This window comes from Schistocerca serialis, chromosome 10 (assembly GCF_023864345.2).
Source record: "Schistocerca serialis cubense isolate TAMUIC-IGC-003099 chromosome 10, iqSchSeri2.2, whole genome shotgun sequence".
NCBI classification, from domain to species: Eukaryota; Metazoa; Arthropoda; class Insecta; order Orthoptera; family Acrididae; genus Schistocerca; species Schistocerca serialis.
Window position 1 is genome coordinate 35,383,859 of NC_064647.1, and position 27,556 is coordinate 35,411,414.

Genomic DNA, 27,556 nt, shown 5'->3' on the forward strand with positions numbered 1-27,556 from the left:
AATGTCTATATAAGACAACAAGTGTCTGGCGCAGTTGCCACATTGGTTACCGCTGCTACAATGGCAGTTTATCAAGGTTTAAATGAATTTGAACATGGTTTTATAGTCGGTGAACGAGTGATGGGACACAGCATCCCTGAGGTAGCGATGAAGTGGGGATTTTCACGTACGACCACGTCACGAGTGTACAGTGAACATAAGGAATCCGGTAAAACATCACATTTCCGACATCACTGCAGCTGAGAAAAGATCCCGCAAGAACGGGGCCAACGATGACTGAAGAGAATCGTTTACTGTGACAGAGGTGTAACCCTTCTGCAAAATTGCTGCAGATTTCAATGCTGGGCCATCAACAAGCATCAGCGTGCGAACCATTCAATGAAACTTCATTGATATGGGGTTTTGGAGCTGAAGGCCCACTCGTCTACCCTCGATGACTGCACGACACTAAGCTCTACTCCTCGCCTGGGCCCGTCAACACCAACATTGGACTGTTGATGACTGGAAACATGTTGCCTGGTTGGACAAGTCTCGTTTCAAATTGTATTGAGCGGATGGATGCATAGGGTTAGGGAGACAGCCTCATGAACCTGTGGACCCTGCTTGTCAACAGGGGACTGCTCAAACTGGTGGAGGCTCTGTAATGGTGTGGGGCGTGGGCAGATGGTGTGATATTGGACCTCTGATATGTCTAGAAACAACTCTGACAGGTGACACATACGTATGCATCCTGTCTGATCACCTGCATCCATTCATGTCCATTGTGCATCCCGATGGACTTGGGCAGTTCCAGCAGGACAATGCGACACTGCACACATCCATAATCACTGCAGAGTGGTTCCAGGTACACTCTTCTGAGCTTTAACACTTCTGCTGGCCACAAAACACCCAAGACATGAAATTACTGGGCATATCTGTAATGCCTTGCAACAATGTGCTGTTCAGAAGAGATCTCCACCCCCTCGTACTCTTAGGATGTATGGACAGCTCTGCAGGATTCACATTGCCAATTCCCTCCAGCACTACTTCAGATACTAGTTGAGTCCATGCCACATAGTGTTGCGGCACTTCTGCTTGCTCGCGGGGGGCCTACATGATATTAGGCACGTGTACCAGTTTCTTTGTATCTTCAGTGCGTGCCTGGCAAAACATTTTGATTGATCTGTATATGATCAAGGACTATTTACCCATTCCAGATTATAAACCTTATGTACTGGACTATAACAGTGACTGATCTGATGTGCGATGTAATAGGCTCATGTAAGTGTAGAATTGGAAATTATTTTCTTTTGGATCCTAGTGTCACTTCGATTTTTTAATTCCTCCTTATGCTATCCCTCTTTATTTAGATGTCAACTAACATTCTGAAACTGATAGTACTGTCAACAGATCTTACAACAGACTCTGTGAAAATGGTTGTACAAACATCCAGGCAGATCTTGATTATTAAAAATTTAACCTTGTACATTTTACAAAACTCAAAACATGACACACTACAATCAATAATTCAGAATTGGAATAGATCAACCATACTAATATTTGAGTATAACAATTCGTAGGGATCTGAAATGGAACAATCATGTAGGCTCAGTCGTAGGTAAAGCAGGTGGCAAATTGGTACATTGTTAGGATTCTAGGGAAATTTAGTCAGTCTATAAACGAGTGCTTGCAGAACACTGATGTGACCCAACTGTGAATACTGCTCATGTCTGTGGGACCTATACTAACTAGGATTAGCAGGGAATATTGAACACATACAAAGATGGACAGGATAAATGGTCACAGCTTTAATTCATGTGAGGCCATCACAATAATACTAAAAAACCTCAACTGGCAAACATCTGGTTAAAGACATCAATAATCTTGCAAAAGCATTCTTACAAAGTTTCGAGATACAGAATCAATTGAAGGGTCTAGAACTATAGCCCCGACATATCACTCCTCAGCAACTGCAAAGACAAGATTCGGGTAATCTCAGAGTGCACAGAATCACTGAGATGATTATTCATTTGATCTTCCTTATGTTAATTGACTGAAAAGAATCCTTAACAATGGGTACAATGGAAGGTGCGCTCTTAAATGCACTTCACAGTAGTTTACAGAGTACCTATGTAGACGTATATATAGATGTTTTCCACAGAATTATGTATATGCACTGTCCAATTACAATAATGCAACCAACTGTCAAATGCCTGAATAACCACTTTCTGCAGTGCATGTAATTTTTAGCGATGACGTGACATTCCACCTTAGTGGTAAAGTCAACAGACACAATGTTCGTATATGGGGTTTGGAAAATCCACATTCACCATTGCAACATGAAAGAGACTCACCAAAGATCAACATGTTCTGTGCGGTATCCCATACAAAGGTTTATGGACCATTTTTCTTTGCGGAAAGAACTGTAACGGGAACCACGTACTTGAACATACTGGAACAATGGCTGTTAACTCAAGTTATGAAAGATTCCCAGGACTTCATTTTCCAACAGCATGGAGCTCCACTCCATTGGCACTGTGATGTACGAGGCTTTTTGAATGATTCCGTTCCTCAGCACTGGATCAGTCGCAGGGGACTTGAGGACCTGGCTCAGCACTTCTAGCCACTGAGGTCTCTTGATCTCACACCCTGCGACTATTTCTTATGGGGTTATGTGAAGGAAGTTGTTTGTGTCCCGCCTCTACAAACCACACTAAATGATCTGCAAAACCAGATCACTGCTGCCGTGCATTCAGTAACAGCAGATACACTTTTGCGTGTGGGATGAGTTTGGGTACCGCGTTGATGTTTGTCGTGCAGCCAATGGTGGCCACATTGAACATTTATCACATTTGTATTTATTAAATAATTATTAAAAACTAATTAATTAAAAATTATTAACTTGATATCAAATATTATGAAAAAAACCTTGAATCTTCCTCTTTTCAGTTGTATAAAGCTTTTTCATTTTGGATTTTTACTTGAATAAATACGAAATTTTGAAAATGGGCCCATCATTTAGAATAAGCCTGTATTTGTTCATTCTATATACAGTGAGATGACAAAAGTTATGGGATAGAGATATGCACATATGCCAACGGCACCAGTATCGAATACACAAGGTATAAAATGGAGAGCATTGGCCAAGCTGTCATTTGTATTCAGGTGATTCATGTGAAAATGTTTCTGACTAGATTATGGCTGCACGATGGGGATTAACTGAATTTTAACGCGGAATGATACTTGGAGCTACACGAAATTCCAATTTCGGGAATTGTTAGGGAATCCAGTGTTCCGAGATCCAGTGTCAAGAGAGCGCTGAGAATACCACATTTCAGGCATTACCTTTCACCGCAGACAATGCAGTGGCTGACGGCCTTCCCCCAAAGACTGAGAGCAGCGGCATTTGCATAGTGTTGTCATTGCTAACAGACAAGCAACACTGTGTTAAGTAACCGCAAAAATCAATGTGGGACTTACGATGAACTTATCGGTTAGGACTGTGTGGCGGAATCTGGCATTAATGGGTTATGGCAACAGATGACAGTGCCTTTGCTAACAGCAAAACATCGCCTGCAGTGCCTCTCCTTGGCTTGTGACCATATCGATTGGGCACTCGACGACTAGAAAACTGTGCCTTGGTCAGATGAGTCCGAATTTCAGTTGGTAAGAGCCAATGGTAGGGTTTGAGTGTGGCACAGACACCACAAAGCCATGGACCCAAGTTGTCAAGAATGCACTGTGCCAGCTGGTGGTGGCTCCATAATGGTACGAGCTGTCTTTATATGGGTCCTCTGGTCCAACTGAACCACTTGTAGACCATTTGCAGCCATTCATGGACATCACATTCCCAAACAATGACGGAATTTTTACAGATGACGATGAGTTGCGTCACTGGGCCACAAGTGTTCGTGATTGATGTGAAGAACATTCTGCACAATTTGAGCGAATCATTTGGTCACTCAGATTGCCCGACATGAATCCCTTTGAAGATTTATGGGACATAATTGAGGAGTCAGTTCGTGCACAAAATCTTGCACCAGTAGCACTTTTGCAGCTATGGAGGGCTATAGAGGCAGTATGGCTCAATATTTCTGCACAGGACTTCCAACAACTAGTCGAGTCCGTGCCATGCCGAGTTGCTGCATTACGCCAGACAAAATGAGGTCCAACACAATATTAGGAGGTATCCCGTGACTTTTGTTACCTCAGTATACATGTTATGCGATGTTGGCTCTTGGTATTTTGGCATTATTTATAAAGTTGCTCCTGTTTGTCAAATCGTGCTACAAAATCTGGTACAGAATTTTAATTAATCACTGATATTGCTTCACAAGACCTAAAGACAGACAACATTACTGTGAGTGACACTGTACATACTGCATACTGCGTTCGGATGTTGCTAGTGGCTAATTAGTATAAGTTTTTTCCAATTTTAAAGTGCTTATTACAGTAATTATTAAATTTCATTTGTGCGATTATACAGAACACAGTGTAGCAGATAGCTACACGTGGCACTTTAATCTGAGCTTCCAGGTGTACTATTTTCGTTATTGCCTAAACACTCGTCAGCAACTGTCACAGAGTCATTTGCAACCAAACATATGTTAATTCACAAGTTTTGCTGAAACATGAGCTGGTGACTGTATTTTATTACTCAATGACTAATATTTCAATCAGTTGCAAGTTTAGCTAACAACACTAAATCAATGAACTTGAATACAAAGTTTGCTTCTAATCACTGTTGTGCAACATACTTGTTTGTTCAATGACAATCAATAACAATCTTGCTTGCATTCTTTTGGTCAAAGTTTATTCCTCAGAAACAATGCTTTTTCTGTAAGGTGGAGAAAATTAGATTATAAAAGTCATTAATATACTGGAAAGTGCAACCAAGTTGTAAGCTCACCTGCAGTTAAACACAATCAAATAGCTCTTTCAGACATCAAAATGGAAGGTCTTCACTCATCCACCACACAGTCCAGACCTCTGTCCCACTGGTTATGAAATATTTGGTGAGCAGGCTCTCAGAGGCATAAGAATCATCTCAGATGAGGATACTGAGCACTATGTTCAGAACTGGTTCATAACATTGCCCCAGGGGTTTTATGAGATGGCCATTAATCACCCTGTGTTGCAGTGGGACCAGTGTCTCAACAATACTGGGCAATACTTTCAAAGCAAAGGTATAAGTTTCTGGTTACAGGCCTCCGGTTCATGTTTTTGTCCCTCCCCCCATCTGCAGTGTGCCCCTATTCAGTGACTCCTCATCTTTCTTTGTCACTATATAAATACATTTTCACTCTTGCGCCCTGTCACAGGCATTTTATTTTGAGATAACTACACCATATTCTGGAGGATTAGGTCGTCGAGACCTCTTTGTTATGTGTGTTGGTAGTCTCTGATGGCCCATTGAAAGAGATCAGTTTTTGGTTTGTTTGTTACGATCCCTAATGTTCCCCTGAGACGCTGTGGTAAAAGGTGTCTACCCAAACAGAACCCGACTTACCTGTGCGAGTCTCTTACAGCTGGGACACAGCAAGTGCCTCGTAGGTTGCTCACAGTTTTAACTTCAACAGCTTCTGACTTGCAGCTCACATCAGGTTGAAGGTTAAGTACAAGGTGAGTGGCCTCACATAAACAGCTTTTGAATTTGGTAATGGGAAGTATTTGGTGGAATATAAATCATTCGAGGAGCAAATGTAACAGCAACAATAATTCTGACTGAGCAAAGAGACAGTTTTGTCACAGAATGTAATAACGTGGTGCTGAATCACAGTTAGCCAAAAGGAAAGAAGGGGAGTACCTTGACAATTTTGAAATGGAATTGCGAGGAAACATGCTTCTAGTGAAATGGACCAATGGAATGAGGAATGAAGAAGTATTTCTAAGAATAGTAGACGGAAATTATGAAAATGGTGGGAAATTAAAATTCAAGTGCCCATTAGTCTGCCCCCTCCCTCCCCCAGGGACAACTATCAATGCATCAGAACAGTTTCTTTGCAAGCAATGGTACGAAATCCATTTTTTTGGATCCCTAGATATGCAGGGTGGTTTTGGTGGTGAAGGTAACATTACACAGTGCTAGGTAGGTGTTCATATTATTCTGTCCAACTCTTAGGTGCAGGTAGCAAATAAATGCAATATGTATATAATTATGGAAATGTTTCTGCCTTGAGCAAATACAAATTCTTCTCATTTAACATCCATACATATTATGGAGAAGAAATTTTACCATCGTCATTGGATCTTCATCGAATAAGTATGTACTAGAATGCTGGAGCTCAAGACATGTGAAAAACTGATCAGGAACCAATAGGATCACAAGGAATTTACATGGGAATGCCAGATAAAAGAGTAACTGAATAATGTCCACAATTCAGAACAGGATTTGTGGTTGGTCTCAAAATAATTGAATTCGTAACAGAATTTAAAGCACAATATCTCAGGCTATCAACACTAACTATAAAAGCTGCAAATAAAATATACTTACTTACTTCTTGGCACTAAAGCCCATGCAGGGCCTTGGTTCCTCTGATGACCACAGCCAAATCCTGACATTTTTCTGCTTGCTTCCTCCATCTCCTGACTCCAATATTTCTCAAATCATTTTCCACATCGTCCAGCCATCGTTTTCAGGGTCTCCCTTTGCTCCTTTTGCCACATGGATTTCCTGTGTAAACCTTTTTGACAGCTCAATCCTCTGACATTCACTTTACATGGCACAGCCATCTTAAGCTGTTACACTTAATTTCAGTCACCAAGTCAGGATTTCTATACAGTTCTTCCAATTCCTTGTTTCACCCTATCCTCCATTGCCCCGCCTCATACACGGCTCCAAAAATCATTCTTAATATTTTCCTCACCCATCTTCTCAAGAGCTCTTCTTACGCTACAGTCATTGTCCATGTTTCTGAGCCATACATTACCACCAGTCTTATGACTGTTCAATAGACAGTCACCTTCGATTTTCTGCTCAGGCTACATGACTGAAGGATCTTGCTAAGGCCCAGTAAGCTCTATTTCCTGCAGCAATCCTATATTTTATTTCTTCTCTTATTCTGCTAGCTTCCGTAACCAGCACTCCCATAATTGCCTCTGTTCAACTTAATAAGTTCTCTTTAACAACAGCATTTTTCCTGTAAGCAAAGAGATACTGTGTTTTTGTGTTGTTTACTCTAAGTCCCAACTGTTCTGCCTCCTTTCCAGTCTGCCAAATCCTTCTTCCATTTCTTTCAAACTTCTAGACAGCAAACACACATCATTGGCATAAGCTAAATTTTGGTGCATACGGTTAAACAGAGTGTCACCTCGGTTATCATCTCCACCCTTCACATCACTCTCTCCCACACTATGTTGAAGAGTAGCGTGGATAATACATCACCCTGTCTTAACCCTTGATTGACCTCAAATTCTTTAGAAAGTTTTCCTTCTACTTTTACCTGTCATTTTGTGCTGGTGAGGGTCATCTGTACCAGTCTGATAAGTTTACTTGGGAATTCCATCTCCATTAAGGTGTCATATAGCTATTTCCTTTTAACACTATCATAGGCCTGTTTAAAATCTACTAAAAGTTGGTGTACATCCACATTATATTCATAACACTTTTCCATTATTTGCCTTATAATGAAGACCTGGTCTGCTGTTGATCTACCCTGTTGAAAACTGCACTGGTAGTCTCTGAGTATTTCTTCTGTAATTGGTTAAGTCTCATAGCAATGACTTTGGCTAATACTTTGTACACCATGCTGACTAAAGCAGTACCGTGATAATTTTCACAGTTTGCTTTGTCCTTCTTCTTATGAATTGGGCATATAATGGCCATGTACCACTGGTCTGGCAAATAAAATATACACAATAATACATGGCCATGTCCCACCTAATGATAAAAATCATGAAGAAAGAACACAGAAGATGAGGATGGATTGTGGGAGCTTTTAGACCAGTTGATAACAAACAAATAAAAGCCACTCTAAAATTTTAATTAGAGATTTTAATGACCAGTTAGGAAGGAAAAAAAGAGATATACAAACATAATAGGGAAATGGCCAGCACAAAGAAGAACAAACACGAATGGCAAGAGATTGGAGGAATTCTGCAAAAGCCATGACATATTCTCACAGCTAATATACTTCAGGAGGAGCCCAAATAAACTCAAAACTGGATCATGTCTGTATGGGTGTAAATTACCACAGGCAAAGCTACAATGTGAAATTATGGGGAAGGACAGATACTGGATCAGATCATTGCATAATAAAAATTAAATTCACTCCATTGACAAAGAAAACATCCCACCCCGAAAAGAAGTGAACCTACTACCCTCAAACTGAAAAACGACAAGGAAGGTGATGAACAAACAAGGAATATAAAAATAACAGATGACCTAGAGGAAGTAGTTTCCCAGTTGAAACAAAAGGCTGAATAAGTAGCTCTAATAAGGCCAAGGAAAAAATGTCAGTGGTGGAATGATGAGTGTGATAAAACAGTAGTAGATATACACCAAGCCTGGTTAAGGTATCAGTCATAAACTGCAATTCACTGAACAAAGAAAGGTAAACCATAAAATAATAAGAAGGGTTGATCATAAATACTAACAACATATACTTCTGACAGAAAATCTAGCAAGAAAACAAATTTAAGGGATTAGTACAAAGAATTTAACAGACAACTATTCACATATGATCCTCCAAAATTAACGAATAAGGATAAAAACAATAAGATGGCCACAGCAATAAAAAATACAAAACTTTTATAAGAAACATTTAACAAATTACTAAACTGTGAAGATCTCCAGATTTATTTCAGATAAGCACAGATACCCTTTTAAAACACCAGCAGAAAATATACACCCACCAACAAAACACCCGCCGGCCTAAGTGGCCAAGTGGTTCTAGGCACTGCAGTCTGGAACCGCGAGATCGCTACGGTCGCAGATTCGAATCCTGCCTCGGGCATGGATGTGTCTGATGCCCTTAGGTTAGTTAGGTTTAACTAGTTCTAAATTCTAGGGGACTAATGACCTCAGCAGGTGAGTCCCATAGGGAAAAAAACACATACAGCCACCCACAAGCCATGAAGTCTACAAAGCTTTGAAAGGGCTCAAAAACTAAAAAGCAAGAGGAGAAAATCAAACATTTGCAGAACTTTGGAAATGCCAGTGAAGATATTGCACCATTGCATTGTGAAAACCTGGAACAAAGAAGAACTACCAGAACACTGGACTACAGCTATAATCCACCCCTTACACAAAGAAGACAAATTGAGACCATTATAAAGGAATTTCCCTTTTGGTCCTGCATATAAAGTTATGACAATAATTCTATACAATCATTGTAAAGATCAACTTGAACTGCACCTAGGAGAATTTAGAAGGATTTATGCCACAGAGATGCTGTCCAGAACAGATAATCACTTTGAAATTGGTAATGGATTATTACAAAATGAGACAAAAACAACAAGTCATAAACTTTGAACACTTCAAAAAAGCTTATTATTGTACCCACAGAACTTCAAAGATGAATATACTAAGGAATTTCAGACTCATCCCAAATTAACAGAAATGATAAAATTAACTCTAACAAATATCAAATCTAAAGTGAAGTTCAGAGGAGAGATATCTGAGTCATTTATAATTGAGACAGGGAGATGGTTTATCGGCATTACTTTTCATCTGCACTCAGGAGTACGTGACAAGGGAAGGAAAACCATAAAAACTTAAGAACTGTAACCAAGAAAGATCAAATAGACTTAAACTGCTCGAGACTCAAAGATGACTTAGTGTTACTAGCTAATAACACTCAAGAAGAAAAAAAATCAAATAACAAGTCTACAAAATACAGCACAAAAATAGGACTCCAGATATCATTCGATAAAAAGTGAGAGAATGGTAGCAGATCCACTAGTAATCAACCACATAACAGGAAAATAAAAATAGTGAAACAATTTAAATGCTAAGGAGAAATTATAACGTACAACTTGGATGAGCAATCTGCATAGCAAGAAAGAACTAACAGAATGATAAAAGCTGAAAAATGAACATGGCCTACATGCAGTAAAAAATATCTATCAATCTAAATTAAAACATTATAAGACAGTGGTTCAACCAGGGGTGACACACAGCAGTGAAACTCTTTTCAGAGTCACTAAAACAGAATTAACAAAATCCCAAAAGTAGAGACAAGAATAGCTAGAACATGGATAAACACAAAATATCAGGAAACTGGAAAATGGCCAGTAGTGTCGAATGAAGTGGTGTACAATGAACCCGAGCCCATTACAGATACGGAAGAAAAAAGTCCCCCCCTCCCCCCCCCCCCCCTCTCTCTCTCTCTCTCTCTCTCTCTCTCTCTCTCTCTCTCTCTCTGTGTGTGTGTGTGTGTGTGTGTGTGTGTGTGTGTGTGTGTGTGTGTGTGTGTGTGTCACATTATGAGGACAAGAGAAACCAGATTACCAAGAAAAATTATATAGAAACTTAGGAAGATGAAGCAATAATGGGATAGATAAAGGAAATCAGGAAGTATATGAAAGAGCTAGAATTAATGCTGGATGCTTTGAAAAACAAAACAGAAAATTTAAAGTATTTGAAAAAACATAAACATAATATTTAAACCAAAAATTGGCAAGTGACATACAATGAAAAATGTATTTACAGATGAGGAACAACAAAAAAGATGAGAATGAATGAAAATGTACTGGGCAATTTTTAGATGAGGAACAACGAAAAAGATCAGAACAAATGAAACGGTACTGGGCAATTTTCTGAAAACTTACTGAAAAAGATGACCAGAAAATGAATGACTACAGAAGAAGACTTCAAAATTTATGTACATCCTATTTGACAAAAAACAAATGAATCCTCAATCACTAAACTTCACTGAAACATGACAGGCTCAAGGCAAATGCCGGAATGGTTCCTTTGAAAGGGCACGGCAAACTTTCCCTCCTCATCCTTCCCTAGTCCGATGAGACCGATTACTCCTCTGATTGGTCCCCTCCCCCAAATCAGCCAACCAACAAAACATGTCTGAATGTTAAACAAAAAGAATTTGTATTTGCTCAAGGGAAAAAATGGACAGATATGAGCTTCAACCACAATATGGATGTAGCACAGTCCAAACTGATATACAGGTGTTGATTGTAAATCAACGATGATATCCCAGAGGATTACTTACGAGTATGGAGCGTCATGGCACCAGTCCCGCAAAACTTCCAGATCTCCTCTGATATGGCTTCTAGGATGTTTGGAATTATGTCCGTCTCACAGTCTCTAAGAAAACGATGTCGATCGAAATTAGGATCCAGTTTCACCAGCTCAGTCATTGTCTCAGACAGCTCTGTCTTCTGAAAGAGACCGCCGACCACATCTGACACTTTATCAGTTAGTAGTCTGGAGGCACGTACCACTGGATTGTCCGATTCATCGTAACGTGTCTTCCAGTCCAGTATCTTACCGACATATGGGTTGTTGTCGCGAAAATTCTGCCAGCTTTGGTAGAACCTGAAGCAAATGAAAAGTAATTTAAATTCAAAGATTAGTCACAAATATAAATAAATTACAATTTTACATGGGGGAAAAGACTAATTCTTGCCATAAAAGGAAAATGCAATTAGCTTCATTGCGACGTTCAATGATGGCAACAAAAATTTCTGAAAATATAATCTTCCGCTTTGTAACCTACGGAGAGCGAGGAAGAGACTGTGCGAAGGAAAATGTGAAGTGTGATTACATGTACTCCGTATCCTTTAGGATATGAGATCATCTTCATCTTCAAAGTAATCCCCTCGGTGACTAAATCCCAAAATTTCTGCTACTTTTGAAAATCAACCTGGAAGTCTTTCTTTGTTAGGATGTTTAGTATCCCTGTAGTCACCTGAATCACCTCTATCATATCAAATCTTCATCCCTTCAACTTGTTTCCATCCTAAGCTAGGGGACAAAGTCATCTGGAGCTATGTCTGGTAAATAGAGCAGTTGGGGATCGTATGGAACTGGTCAGAGGAACTTCTTTCCACCATATATTGTAGTACTCGATACTTCCTGAATTTGTGCTATGTGATACATAAAAATACTACTAATAATATTACAGTTTAATTGAGGCTATATATATGTGCCTACAGTTGACATGAAAACAAATGTATTGTTAATACTAAAGCTACACTGATTCTAATGACACTAGTATTTTTCTAGAATTTTCTTGACATATTTAAAAAAGTCATAATTTGATTCATAGGTAATTAATGTTAAAGATCATTACTGATTTTTTTTATTTTATTTTCATAACATCACTTGTAAATTTAATAGCGATATAAATAAATGCTCAACTTATAACAGACTGTAATTATTGATAGTTGCAAGCTATCATTGTTGACCCTATATAGAGTTGGTAGAAAGCACCTGTATCTGATGGGCTATTCGTCCATTGCACTAAGTACATGTAGATTGAGGTTGTGAAACACGCAAATAGGGAAAGCATGATTATTAATCATGTAGTATTTGCAAAAGTGCAGTGTTACAAATGTGTTAAAAATGTATTAAAATTAATAGTGAAGAAGAAACACAACATGCTTTAATGAATTTTTTTAATGGCACATATTAACAACCTGCAACCTTAGGATCTCTAGCTAACCAAATATACCTACTAGACAAAGTAACGAACAAGATGAAGTCAAAAGTTAAGTAATTCCACCTGTACTGACACACATGTCCGTATCTATCACAAACTAAACACTGAATATTACTTCAGTAAAGTTTGTAGGTTAAAGAACAGTTGCTTTCTTTGAATTCTATACAAGTGGTTTACATACCACAAGGGAGATAAGAGGTTAGAGGAGCAAAAATCATTTTGTTACTAGTGAAAAATTCCTGATGTTGGCTGCATTCTTTTCTGCACTGACATGGTGAAGTACCCCATCATTCACATACCACTTCTGTCAATGATTTCACATCATGTCCTCCCTTAAACATATTAAAACAGTTTAACAGAGTCTGTCTGGAAGGGATGAACTCCTTATGTACAATCCCATCAGTGCACACACACAAAAGATCAATGTGGACATAATGTTACTCTTGACTTGCCAAGCTTTGTTGGTCGAGATCAATGCACACTCTTTCATTGCAATGACTGCTTCTTAGGGGTGTCGTTCTCATAAACCACATTTTTATCTCCAGTGACAAGCTTTTGAAAGAAAATTCGGACTGTTCTGATGCATTCATGGCAGAAACTTTTCCTTAATCCTCTGTATGTTCAGTTTTTCTGACAGAAATATGTGCAAAAGTTTACTCTCAAGCTTTGCATCTGTGCAAACACTTATGGCGTGCATAGATCCAGTACTAACCAAAGAAGATAAATCTTGAAAAGTGGAATGAGTATACATAAGGGTTGTACACAGGAAAGCTACTTGAAGACAATATTGTGCTAGGGAAAAGGAACTGGATGTATACGAGATGGGTGAAGAATTCGACAGAGCACTGAAAGACTTCGGAGAAGATACGAAAGAGGATTAGTTTTCTGTCTGTTGATAGCTGCTTGGTTAGTTAGGGTTGTACAAAGGAAAGCTATTTGAAGATGATATTGCACAAGGGAAAAGGAACTGGATGAATACGAGATGGATGAAGAATCCAATAGGGCACTGAAAGACCTCGGAGCAGATACAAAAGAGGATTATTTTTCTGTCTGTTGATAGCTGCTTTTTCTTTGAAAATTGCTGGTTATGGGCAATGTTGCCCATCTCCAGATCTGTTAAACAACAAAAATAAATTACAATTTCATCCTAACCTTCTGTTTAAAAAAACTAAAAAATTTTGTAATCTAATTACAATACAAAAGCTGTATAACATACCATACGTTTTAGTGAGAAAGTAACCTATCATAAAGGAACTATGACTTCATAGTCATACACTAAAATCATACTCATACGCTGTGACTTTATATTAAGATTTTAAAAGAAATTCTGAAATAAAAATCAGTGACTGGCATGCAGAAAAATAAGCCTCTTTTGCATAAATAAGGAATATGACAAATATGTGCAGTTTTGATAACCTAGCACCTAGTTACACCACGAGAGGTGTGAAACCCCATTTTTTTAAAGCTATTTTAAAAATTGTGAAAGCTATTTTAAAAATTACATTCAATAAGAACTGTTTAGTGTTAGGGAGGGTTCCACACGTATGCAAAAGTAAAGATTAATAACAGGTGTTTGCTAAAACCAAATTTCTTTTAAATTTTAATATAAAATGGAAGCATGTGAGTACAGTTTCAGTAATGAGAGTGAACTGACAGTCCCACTACAATAGGTTATTCTGTAACTCTAACATACAATTTGTTAGACAACTTTTATACTGTAACCAGATATAATATTTTTTTATCTTTGTGAGCAGAGGATTACGACCCACTTTAAATACAGTAGGAAAGTTCAGGTAGAATGTAAACAGTTAAGGAGTAAAGGAGACCACTTACCGAAAAACAGAAGCATTGAGTCATTGACAGGCCCAATAAAGGTAGGTAGAGGTGTGAGAGAGAGAGAGAGAGAGAGAGAGAGAGAGAGAGAGAGAGAGAGAGAGAGAGAGAGAGAGAGAGATTACCTTAGTTCGACAATGGATTTATTCTGAATGCTAGGAAGATTTCTTTACTCCTAAATTATTTATTTTGTTGTTTATCAGTTTCGGAGCCATTGCCCAAAACTGATAACTTAAGGGGGGGGGGGGGGGGGGGGGGCAGGGGTTAAAAAAGACCAGCGACTGACTGACTGACTGACTGACTGACAGACAGACAGACAGACAGACAGACAGACAGAAAAATATGCCTGTTTTATATAAGTAAGGATTGCAGATTACAGTGACGAATATATCTAGTTTATCAAACTTAGAACAGACAACATTCCCTGGTGTGCAGAATATCCGAGACCAGTGAAATACCTTCAGACTTCAAGAACAACGTATTAAAGTTTTTCCCCTCCCACGAGACCACACATCTCAGTATATCACAAATTTCAACTAAACACGTCTACCTGTTCCTAGAAAAAGGGATCTTAATAGATGGACAGAGACAAATAGACAGTCAGCTGGCAAAAAATTATTTTTTTCATGTGATATAATTATAAATTATGATTTTTCAGATTTTTTTGCTTTACCTGTACTGTGGAACATTGTTTCCTGATACATTTCACAATTCTACGTGAGTGGGAAGTACCCTATAAGTTTTGATCAGTATGTTTGCAAGTATCAAAATGTGACATAAATGGCTGTGTCTTTTCATAGAATTGACTTAGAAGGTTATATTTTTTACACCGCCAATGGATCATAGACCTTAGTATGTGACAAATTTCAACTTCATAGATCTACCCATTCCTGAGAAAAAGAAGCCTTAACAGTTGGATGTACAGACAAACAAAGCAATCCTACAAATGTTCAGCTTTTATCGATAGAAGTACAGTGTCCTAAAAATTGATATTGTAATTCTATCTGAGATGAAAAAGGAGTTGGAAGATCCGTTGGATGGAAATAGAAGTATTTTTGAACATATTTTTAATCCAATTAAATTTATCAGAATCATAGCTGAAACACTTTTTGAAGTGAACTTTAGTGTTCCAAGATGATGGAGAAGACAGACTTTTATCTCCAGCACAAGTATTGGATTATCTGTGTCCTCTGACACCCTAACAATAGAGTGGGGAACATGTCTAGAATGCCATTTTCCATTCAGTTTTGACATAGGTCTAATTTCTTTATGAAAGTCTTCTTTAAAAAACAGAATATCTTATTCCTCAGTTCAAACATTCTTTTTAGTACTTTACACCTTGCAAGCCATCAACACTACTAAGAAAAAGAGCAAAAGAGTGTGTTCATCATCCATCTTCTCATGTAGCGCTTTAAGAAGCCTTGAATTTACATATTTTGACTTAATAATATTAACTGTTTCTATAACCATTCACAGCAAATCATTAAGAGGTTTCTTTAGCGGCCACAGCCTCCCACTGTATCATGCAGTGAGTCAATACTGCATCAGGAGCTACAGATTTAACTTTCGTTTCCAATCCACCACAAATTCCAGACACTGAGCTCCATATGGGCATTCTCCAATGCATCTATTCTACGATATTCCATTTTGACTAAAGAAGTATTGACGCCTCACAGAAAAACAATTCCTTTGAATGTTAAACTCGTCAATGAAATGAACATAAGCAATCAAATGAGCATCTTCATGAATATCAGTTGCTTCATACACTTGAAGTGCAAAGCAATTGTAATGCAAATTATTTATTAACTGCTCAAAAATGTTGTGAGAAATGTCAAAGATTTTTCTACGCACAGTGTCATTAGAGACAGGAATACTTTTCAACTGTTTAGCACGTGACTCACCACACAATGTGACACTACATCAACTGCTGCTGCTGGTAAAACCAGAATTTCTACCACCTTGTGTGGTTTCTCACATTTAGCAATCCTTTGCAAAATCTGGTAAGAGGATAAAAGGGCCTTAGAAGTCACACTCATCATTTTAGTACAGTTCTCCTGAGAATGCAGTAAAACATTTAATTCCCTGAAAAAAAAAAAAAAAAAAAAAAAATCTTTTTGGTTTTTCCATTAATTCAGGATGCTTTGGTTTCAGCATGTGTCTAACCTTTCAGGCTTTGTTCTGTCAGCATCTAAAATGGTTATATAAATTACACACTGCAGATGTACTTCACCACTGGTTGGAGTTTTCATGAATCCTAGCAATAAATAGTTCTTGTTTTTGACTTTGGAGTAATGCCTTCTGCTCCTCCAGTTGATAAAACACTGGTGTCGTCACATCTGTCACTAATCAGGAAATTCTTAGTACTGCACTCAAGTCTTCCTTGCAATGTCTGAAAAACTGTAAGGTGTAAAATAGATGATCCAAAGCTTGCACTGTGCACAACAGTTAAGGATACAGTGACAGTGCAGCCGATAACGGGTGATTCCGCCAATGGCAGACGTCACCCACCTTGCTCGATGATTTAAAACATTGCTAAATATATGACCACAGTTTCACTGTCATTGAACGCATCTGGCGGAACCCCAACACCAAGTGATATTCAATCCAGGTCAACAGCACCTTCCTTGTCGAAGGAAACGAGAAACATAACTGTTTGCTACTAAGAATGTTTTTTAATACACTGCACCCCCCCCCCCCCCCCTGCATACCATTTGCTTCCTTCCTCCTCCTCCTGGGTGGGGTTGCACCTTACAGCTTGAGGACCACTGATCACTGATACAGACAGTCATTTTTCCCTCACTCCATTTGCAAGTGAAACAAGAAAGGGAGTGACTAGTAGTGATACAAGGTATCCTCCACCACATAGTCTTTGGTTGCTTGCGGAATATTTACTGTATGTAGATGAACTGTTTTACTCAAACAGATGAAAATGTTTATAATAATTTGTAAGTGACAGGGACTCTCTTATTTAAGTATTAGTCTGAATTGTAGACAGAATGGAATAATGGGGATGATAAACACTGCAGAAAAGAAGCGAATAGAAGATTTTGAAATGTGGTCTAACACAAGAAAGCCGAAGAACAGTAGGGCTGGTTGGATAAGTAATGATACCATACTGACTCAAGACAGGGAAAAGAGACCTAATTTGAACAGCTTAATAAAAAGAAGAGATAGTTAATAGGACACTTAACAGCATTTTCTATTAGGAATTAAAAGTTTACAATTTGTCCAAGGAAACGGAAAAGAAATACTGCCAAGTGTTGTTGTTCATGTACATCACAAGGGTTGGATGGATGAGGCTGGTATGAAATGATGGATTAACATAGTGTAGGATAGAATGAATGGTACTTTATTCAAGAAGAGTTCTCTTCTTGTGCTACTTCAGTTTAGCAGTACCTTGAAAAATTCTGTGAAAGAGAAACAGAGACAGGGAAATACAGAGCTTGCTGTTATTCCAGAAGGCATTACTTCACAATAGCAACCTCTTAATGTCTCAATAAATAAACCATTTAAAGTGTTTATGAGAGAGATATGGAACAAATGGATGATGGATGAACCAAGAATATGTTTTAGTCTGGCTCTGCAATCTCTTCGTAAAAATGGTAAAAATGTTAAAAATGTTATTTTTTAAAAAACCGCTTAAAAATTACGGTGCGCCTTGTAATTTGTAGCGCCTTATAGTCTGTAAAATGGTACTACAATAGGAGTTACGATCATTACTTAGTAAGTGCAATTTCCTATTTTTTTTTAAAATCTCTCTCCTGTTAATTCTGACAAAGTGAGTATTTTCATATGTCTGTATACATGACTTCTTATTTCCTTGTATCCAATGAATTGACCATACATCACTGAAAAATGATCCTTGGACGCAAAACTACTGATGTATCCTGAAACATCAAGCAATAGTCGTGACGTAACTGTAGCATTGATTTAGAATAAAAAAGTCTGCACCAGTTGCACATTTATTTTTATTTTGAGTACCACAAGCAGTTTCTGTTCTGTGTTCTCTCAGGACGCTTAACGTATAACCACGGGAAAATGACCTCTGGGACTCAAACCGGTCGTGGGATTTGAAACTAAAATAACAGTCAACCTGTGCTGTCATTTTATTTCAAACAGTTGATTAGGTAATGGTTAGGGAATAAAAATGTACATGGAAACCAAGGCTCGAATGCTATAAGTGTTGTGACAGTGCCACGAGATTTAAAAGTGCCGCTACGTCAGTACGCGAACACGGCGATAGAGGCGCTCCGCAGCTCGGCTGAGCGCGGGAGCGCCACCTAGCTATGGATGGCGCCGGCCGCATGTCACGGCACGGCAGTTGAGTGACAGATACGGAGTTGGTAGCATGAAACTCACTATTGTTTCTACGTTTGTATATCCACGCAAATTATTAGTGAATTAAAGGTTATAACACTTTTTGGCGACGAGGTCGGATATTTTTTTCCTGCGTTGGGGAATTGTGCATTCGTGTCTGGGCAGACATGGAACAGCTTCTGCAAGCGCTCATTGAACAACAAACACAGCTGACGGCTGCTATTCAGGCGTTGTCGACGTCGCTTACTCATCGTCTGCCTTCCTCTTCTCAGCCTCCGTTCCCTCCTTACGACGAGGCCGCTGAAGACTGGGAGGATTATGAGAAGCGTTTGCGACAACACTTCTTGGCTTTCGGCGTTGTCGACACTCCTATGTGTAAGTCGTTATTTCTATCTTGGATTTCCCCACGGATCTATCAGCTGCTATCTCAGTTAGCCCCTCTGCGGGAACCTGCCTCTCTGTCCTTCCCAGAAATGTGTGACTTATTGTCTAACTATTACCGAAAAAACACCCACGTCGTTGCCGCCCGCGTGGCGTTCTACCGGTGTCGTAAACAGCCCTATCACTCTTACCGGGCTTTGGCGGCGGAACTACACGGTCTGAGTAGGAAATGTCAGTTTGTCACGGACACTCATCACGAGTCTTATGCTGATTCAATGGTTAGGGATGCTATTCTACGGCTTGCTCCTGATAAAGAAGTTCGGCAACGTGCCTTACAACTGCCGAACCCGTCGTTGTCGGAAGTTCTGAGCATCGCTCAATCTTTTGAAGTGTCTCACGCTGCTGGTGCGCAAATAGACGCATAGTGTGATGTAGGCGCTGTACAGTCACCTTTCGACACGGACAATTTGCCTGTTTCCCAGGGGACCGACGATGTGGCGGCAGTGCACTCATGTCAACAATGTCGCGTTGGGCCGCCACGCTCGCAGCGAAAACAGCAGCCACAGAAGCAGGTTCGTTCCGCACTTCCTTCTTCTCCACATTGTTTCGTACAACATGACAGGGCCGCGTGTCCAAAATGTTGGGCCACGTGTAATTCATGTAGGAAAAAAGGCCACATTGCTTGTGTGTGTCAGTCCCCTAAAGTTCCTGTCGACAAGGACGAGGCATCAAACATGGATGTTAACTGTGTGCTTTCTCAAACAAATAAGTTGTTTGTTACTGTTCGTGTTCTGGATAAAGACATTTGCATGCAAGTGGACACTGGCTCTGCAGTAACTCTCATTAATTCTCGCACGTATTTGGAGTTGGGCTCCCCTCCCTTGTCTCCAGTTACGCGAAATCTGAGAACTTATAATAAACAGAAAATTCCTATCGTTGGCCAGTTTGATGCTTCCACTGCCTACAAGTCTGTTGTTCGGCCCCTCACGTTTTATGTGGTGGATCATGCGGGCACTGAAAATCTGTTCGGTTATGATGCTTTCCAGTTGTTTGGGTTCTCCATTGATGATGATGTGCACCTCATATCTGAGGATATTCCGTATCAACAGCTGGATGGATTGTGTTCTGAATTCTCGTCCGTGTTCTCTGCTGGTCTGGGTCGTGCCAAGGATTTTGAAGCCCACATTACTCTTAAACCTACAGCTCGCCCTAAGTTTTTCCGGGCACGCCCTATTCCGATGGCGTTGCGTGCACCTGTCAAGGCTGAGATAGACAGGTTAACAGCTTCTGGGATTCTCCTTCCTATTACCTCCAGCGAATGGGCATCGCCAATCGTGGTGGTTTCTAAACCAAATGGGAGTCTGCGATTGTGTGGCCATTTTAAAGCCACTGTCAACGCTCAGAGCCCCATTGACACTTATCCTCTTCCCCGTCCTGATGAGTTATTTACCAAGCTCGCTGGGGGCCAGTTCTTTTCCAAACTTGACTTATCGGAGGCGTACCATCAGTTGCCGTTTGTAACACTCCGGTTTGATCTTACTGACTTATCCCGCTCGATTGGGATCTGATAGCAGCCCAAAACAGGTATTAATTAATCAATACTTCAAATATCTCATACTCAATACACATCATTACGACATAACTCCCTCAACTTAACAGCAACTTCAACTGCATATATATCTTCAACCTACATCAACTCTCCATATTCGCTGCAATAACCACATAAAAATACTAGTTCAGGCTCCTTAGCCTCTCCATTCATCATATTTCACATCATTTATCCGAACAACTATCTCCTTGTGTATTTGCTTCTTTATATGTTCATCTACTTACTAGCTGATACATTACTTCAATTTTCTTACAACAGTTTGACCTTTTCATGCCTCATAAAACAACTCTATAAGATTACCCAAATTCTTGTTTAACCAATTAGCTTACCACCACATTATGTAAACATTCGCTTCTGATATGGTTCTCATTTTATTCCTTCTGGCATTATTAATTTCGGTTATTTACTCACAGTAAACTGAGCTTTTTTTAAGTTATTGATTCTCTGACATCTCACACTCTACATCAACAGCAACTACTACAAATTTACTACATGGTTCCTGGCTGAATTACTTGAATGACCACTACCAATCCTAACTACTACACTAATTTTCTTAACCTAAGGATAGAGAAAGATGGTAGAGGAGTGACACTTGAAATTAGAAATAAAGTCTCACCCAGCTGGGAGTGTACCAGTCGCCACTTGGTATACCAGCAAAAGAGTTGCTGGCTCCCTACACCGTAACTACTTAATCACTTCACATATTAATTTTCACCTACACAGTTTATGTAAAATGTTTTAAATAAGATAAATCATACCATTCATAAAGTCTATACATATAAAATCCCCCAAAAACAATAAGCATATCTGTATAATTATCATTTAGACAGCGCAGTATGCATAAATAAGTATGCTCAATTTCAGAGTATTTATCGCAAACTTTTCGGAAATTACTGCAATTGGGCACTTTTCCTAACGCGCAAGTCAGTTTACAAACGTTTATTTACCGCGAAAACTGCACGTTGCAATTTCATGTTATGTCAACCAGTCGTCTCCACTCACCAACCGACGTTACCACGCATAAATAAGTATGCTCAATTTCAGAGTATTTATCGCAAACTTTTCGGAAATTACTGCAATTGGGCACTTTTCCTAACGCGCAAGTCAGTTTACAAACGTTTATTTACCGCGAAAACTGCACGTTGCAATTTCATGTTATGTCAACCAGTCGTCTCCACTCACCAACCGACGTTACCACGAGTCGCGATGTTTGGACGTTTGAAGTGGGTGTGGCGCTGTACTGCCGCCGGAACCGCGTGAAGTCGTGCTGCTCGCTGTGGCTGGACGACGTCGTAGTTCTCAGCCGGCCGCTCCGTGGCGCTGCAGGTGGGCGTAGTTTGTAGTTCGGCTGCTAGATGTCGGGACGGCGCTCGGTGTAGTGCGTCTGTGCTTGAACTACTCTTTGCACAGGTAGTTGGGATGACGTGTGAAATCACCTCGCAGATTGAAGCTCTTTGGCGCAACTGCTACACGTGTCTGCATGACGTCACTCAATAATTGTGTCGCCACAATACATTGTTGTCCGCATACCAGTTTATGGGTCCACAAGAAGCTGTCCGATTTTCACTATTCAAAGAACAATTTCAGTCACAATATTACTACTAAACACTTCTGTAAAGTTTTCGTGACGAATTCTTGGCCCGTTTGTCGTGATAATGTTCACACGTGTCCATCTTTGGTGTTCACTTTTCACAGTTTTTCGTGCGGATTTACGCATTTGCACATTATAACACTGTTTATTGACACTATTATTCTCATCTAATATGGCAAGAAAAAACAGTTTATTCACTATCGTAAGATATTATTACTTCGTATTGTTCAAAAATGCACTGATTCTTGTCGCGATTTGAAAGTTTATGCTCTGTCCCGATTCAACATTGGAAAATATTTTCTTCGCGTTAAATAAGATAAAATTACCTATTGTTCTTCTTGATTCGTCCGAAAATTGCACTTGTCCTTTCACGGTAAGCCAAGGGTGTAACACTCCGGTTTGATCTTACTGACTTATCCAGCTCGATCGGGATCTGATAGCAGCCCAAAACAGGTATTAATTAATGTGACTGTGTACCTAATGGGGCTGGCAATCGGATTGGACTGCTACGGAGTTGTTACATTCCATCTTTGTCCTCGAATGCTGCAATAATGAATGTCTGGTGCCAAGAAGAACAGCAACACAGCTTCATTAATCAACAACCTATATTTATCACCAAAAACACAACGTAAGGAGACAGCCACTGCCTTCGTCGTACAGAATTAATAACGGCTAATCACAGCACAGGCCTCTTCGTTATTCCTTATTGTCACACGTAATTTCAATCACTGCAATCCAAATAATGCCGGCGCGGTAGACGCGAAAATGCAAATATCGGCACTGAAATATCACTGAATCACACTAGTAATTGTACTTGTTCACTTTCCCGTATATTTCTGACACAAAAGGGGTTAAACCGCGGCGATGGCCACCCCCCTTTGTCGGTACGGCCTTGCATTACGGCCACCGGCCGCCCCACGGCCCGGCCCGCAGCCTGGGTCCCACTCTACTGTTATCTCAACACTCGCTCTTGCCACCCGACGCACACTATCGATTGTTTGTCCTGTCGACCTGTGCTGTCGCAAAACTTATAGAAAGGGCCTACGGACCCCTTACACGTTGGATGCGCCTTCCAAGGAATTTCTCATCATCAACACTCCTTGTGGGTTGTATCAGTACCAGCGGTTACCATTTGGTGTCGCTAGCGCGCCGGCCATTTTTCAGCGGTTTTTAGAACAGCTCACGGCTTCCGTTCCTGGCTGCATCAACTACCTGGATGACATTGTTGTCACGGGGGCCTCCACTGAGGAGCACCTTCGCAATTTGCGTTCATTATTTCGGGTTCTGCATTCGGCTGGGTTGAAGTGCAATCTGGACAAGTCACAGTTCTTCCAACCCTCCATTGTGTATCTTGATTTCCACTTGTCCTGTGAGGGTATACGTCCTCTACGTCAGCACGTTGCGGCCATTACTGCTCTACCCCGGCCATCTACGGTCAAAGAACTTCAAGCGTTTCTAGGCAAGATTGCTTATTATCACAAATTCATTCCATCCGCGGCGGCGGTGGCTCATCCTCTGCATCAGCTGTTACGCAAAAACGTTCTGTTGGTCCGACGAGTGTGAGCAGGCTTTTGTCTGCTTGAAGGCTCATTTGCAGTCGGCGCCTTGTCTTGCCACATTCCGTCCGGGTCAGCACTTAGTTCTGGCGACTGACGAGTCACAGTAGGGCCTAGGAGCTGTTCTCGCCCATCGATGGGTCGGAACGACCCATCGCCTATGCTTCCAAGACCCTCAACGATGCCCAACGGCGTTACTCTCAAATCGAAAAGGAGGCGCTCGCTATCATTTATGCTCTAAAAAAGTTCAGTGTTTTTTTGTATGGTTCTAAGTTTCACCTCATCACCGACCACAAGCCGCTGGTCTCTCTGTTCAGCCCCTTGGCGTTGCTTCCGGATAAGGCAGCTCACCGCCTGCAACGTTGGGCCTTATACTTGTCTCGTTTTCACTATGAGATTCACTATCGCCCCACGGCCCAGCACGCCAACGTTGACGCGTTGTCGCGTTTGCCGATGGGCCCCGACCCGGTTTTCGATCGAGATGAACTACTCTGTTTCCACATTGATGAGGAAGAACGTCGTGCGGTCGAGGGTTTTCCGCTTACAGGTTCACAGGTCACGTCGGCTACTGCGCGGGACCCGGTCCTGCGTCAGGTGATCGGTTTTGTTCAACGGGGTTGGCCGGACAGGACCAAAGGCCGAGCATCGGACCCCCTTCGCAACTACCATGCCTTGTGCCTTCGTCTGTCTGTTCGTGAGGGTGTTATTCTTCTGGCCACAGATGGCGCATCTCCACGGGTCGTGGTGCCAGCTTCTCTTCGCAAAGATGTTCTCAAACTATTGCATGAAGGCCATTGGGGGATTTCTCGGACTAAGTCCCTGGCCCGCAGGCATGTTTATTGGCCCGGTATCGATTCGGACATCACCCACATGGTCGCTGCGTGTGGTCAGTGTGCTCAACAACTGGCTGCACCCCGTACAATGCCCTCTCCGTGGCCTGATCTGGCGCAGCCATGGGAACGGGTGCATGCTGACTTTGCCGGCCCCTTCCTCGGCACTTATTGGCTACTGTTGATTGACGCCTTCTCAAAGTTCCCGTTTGTTGTTCGATGTCCGTTGCCCACCACTGCGGCGACGACGCTGGCTTTGTCCAAAATCTTTGCACTAGAAGGTCTTCCATCCACGATTGTCACGGACAACGGCCCTCAGTTCTCTTCGCAGGCCTTCCGTGATTTTTGTACTGGACAAGGGATTCATCATGTTACAGCACCGCCCTTCCATCCCCAATCGAATGGGGAGGTCAAGCGCCTTGTCCGCCAGATGCAAAATTCCTTACTGATTTTTCTACCGATGACGCTCTGTTGCAATTTCTGAGTTCTTATCGCTTCACGCCTCTGGGTGATCGCAGCCCTGCTGAACTCTTGCATGGCCGCCAACCGCGCACTCTACTGCACCTGCTTCACTCTGTCAGGCCTAGTACTGTGTCCCCTAGTGCGGGAAAATACTCGGTGGGCGCCGACGTGTGGGCACAAGGGTATGGATCTCGCCCTAAATGGATTCCAGGGGTGGTCAAGGCTCTTCGCGGCCGCCGGCTTTGTGAAATACGTACGGACAACAGCATGGTTGTTCGCCATTACGACCAGATGCGCCCACGAGTGGTGGCCACGCCGGTGCCACCGCCCCTTCTTTCACCTCCACCAGCCCGAGCCCAGTCCTGTCGCTGCTGCCAATCTCCCGTGCGTGTTGCTGCCGCCAACGTCGCTGCCGCTTCCGAGTACGCCGGAACCGGGCCCAGTCACGACGACGCCTTCTCCAGGACCCATGTCGCTGGAGCACACCCCCAGGTCCGCGACACCTATGGATGCTGCTCCGGAGTTTTCACCCATCATCTTGTCCAGGAGGCACGTTCCACGCACAAGCTTCCGTCCTGGACATTTTCGACCATATTCTCATGTTTCTCCGCGGGATCTTCTCGGGGTCTCCCAAGAGGCCATGGATGTCTCCGCACTGTCCGTGTCTCCAAGGAAGTGAGTGTCTTTTTTTCAAGGGGGGGAAAGTGTTGTGACAGTGCCACGAGATTTAAAAGTGCCGCTACGTCAGTACGCAAACACGGCAATAGAGGCACTCCGCAGCTCGGCTGAGCGCGGGAGTGCCACCTAGCTATGAACGGCGCCGGCCGCATGTCACGGTACGGCAGTTGAGTGACAGATACGGAGTTGGTAGCATGACACTCACTATTGTTTCTACGTTTGTATATCCACGCAAATTAATAGTGAATTAAAGGTTATAACAATAAGCAGGTTCAAATTGTTGTAGGTTGCAGTTGCATGCACTGGACAGACTAATGTGAGGAGCTGCAGCTAGTCAGGATTCAGACCAACAAGACTGTGCTGCAGATTACATTTACAAGACTAAATCCATACAAATATTATAAATGCAGAAGTGACTCTGTCTGTTACATTTTCACGCCTGCACTGCTGACGGACGTTGGTGTGAGATAGCATGAAGCTTGATGGAGGTAGGCTGCTTTACGAAGTATGTAGTACAAGACATTTATTGATTTGACGAACATTACACAAATTAAGGATAAATATTTACTCTCTAAAAAAGCTATTTACTCTTTCGCTTTTGAACTTTATCATATTTGTGAAAATAATTTTATTAGTTGATTTGTTCTATGTAATATGATTCAACAAAATCGATATAATGCTTATTCAACTCTCAACGTGTTTAATCCATATTATCATACTAATACTCTAACTTTTTCAGGACGAGCGGAGATTGTACGGTACTGGGGTGCAAGACTCGCATGTCTCTCACGGGTGATTTACGTATTGTGTGCAGCCAATCTTCTTCTTAGGACAGATGGCTGCGCCGATCTTCACAATGCTTATTCTCCGAAGATTTCGTGCTGGTTAGGGAAATGATACTGAACTACTTCTCTACTTTTGAAATGATTTCTTACTCTCAGAATATTTTCTTATCAACTTCACTATATTTTCTTCTTCACAATAAAAAAACTACACAAGTTTCACATGCGCTTTCAAGTCTTGCAAATCGACCCCGTCTGGAAAACATTATTACTTAACATATACTATTAATGTCTCTTTTGATTTTAATAACCCTTGTCAAAACAGTTCTTGCTCCTAGTAAGTCAAACAACAGAGTATAAGAGTCTCTAGATAAAACATATTTCGTTTGTTCCCAACAATCGCTACTATTTCACTGCCAAAGAGTAGCCCTCGATTACTCCTCATACTAGACATATGGCTTCCGAGGCCACCACTTGTCAGTGCCGATAGACCACCACAACTTCAGTCTTCTGATAACACATGCCCATCCTGCACATACATAAACTATGGCGCAGTAGACAGATTTCCACACACACACACACACACACACACACACACACACACTCATCCTTAAAATATCATGTGTATGAGACGGTGAAATACGAGTATCTATAGAATTCACCCCGAAATTCTCGAGGCGCTACAATACCACTATTTTTAATTGTGAAAGCAATTAACTTAGTTTTATAATTACTATTAAAAACAGTCTTGATCACGATTTATTTTACAAGGTGACCGGTTTCGACCACTACTGTGGTCATCTTCAGACCATTGAGTGGGAACCCCTTTCTGTTGTGATTCTCCAACAGAAAGGGGTTCCCACTCAATGGTCTGAAGATGACCACAGTAGTGGTCGAAACCGGTCACCTTGTAAA

The 27,556-nt window shown here is 41.1% G+C and overlaps 1 protein-coding gene across 1 annotated transcript in view; it reads right to left on the reverse strand.

Moving 5' to 3' along the window:
* LOC126424853 (mitochondrial import inner membrane translocase subunit TIM44) overlaps window positions 1-27,556 on the reverse strand; it is a 57,939-nt gene that overhangs the window by 17,757 nt on the left and 12,626 nt on the right. Inside the window, 2 exon segments of the mRNA XM_050087665.1 lie at window positions 11,151-11,202; window positions 11,205-11,476. Coding sequence (XP_049943622.1) covers window positions 11,151-11,202; window positions 11,205-11,476 — 324 coding nt within the window.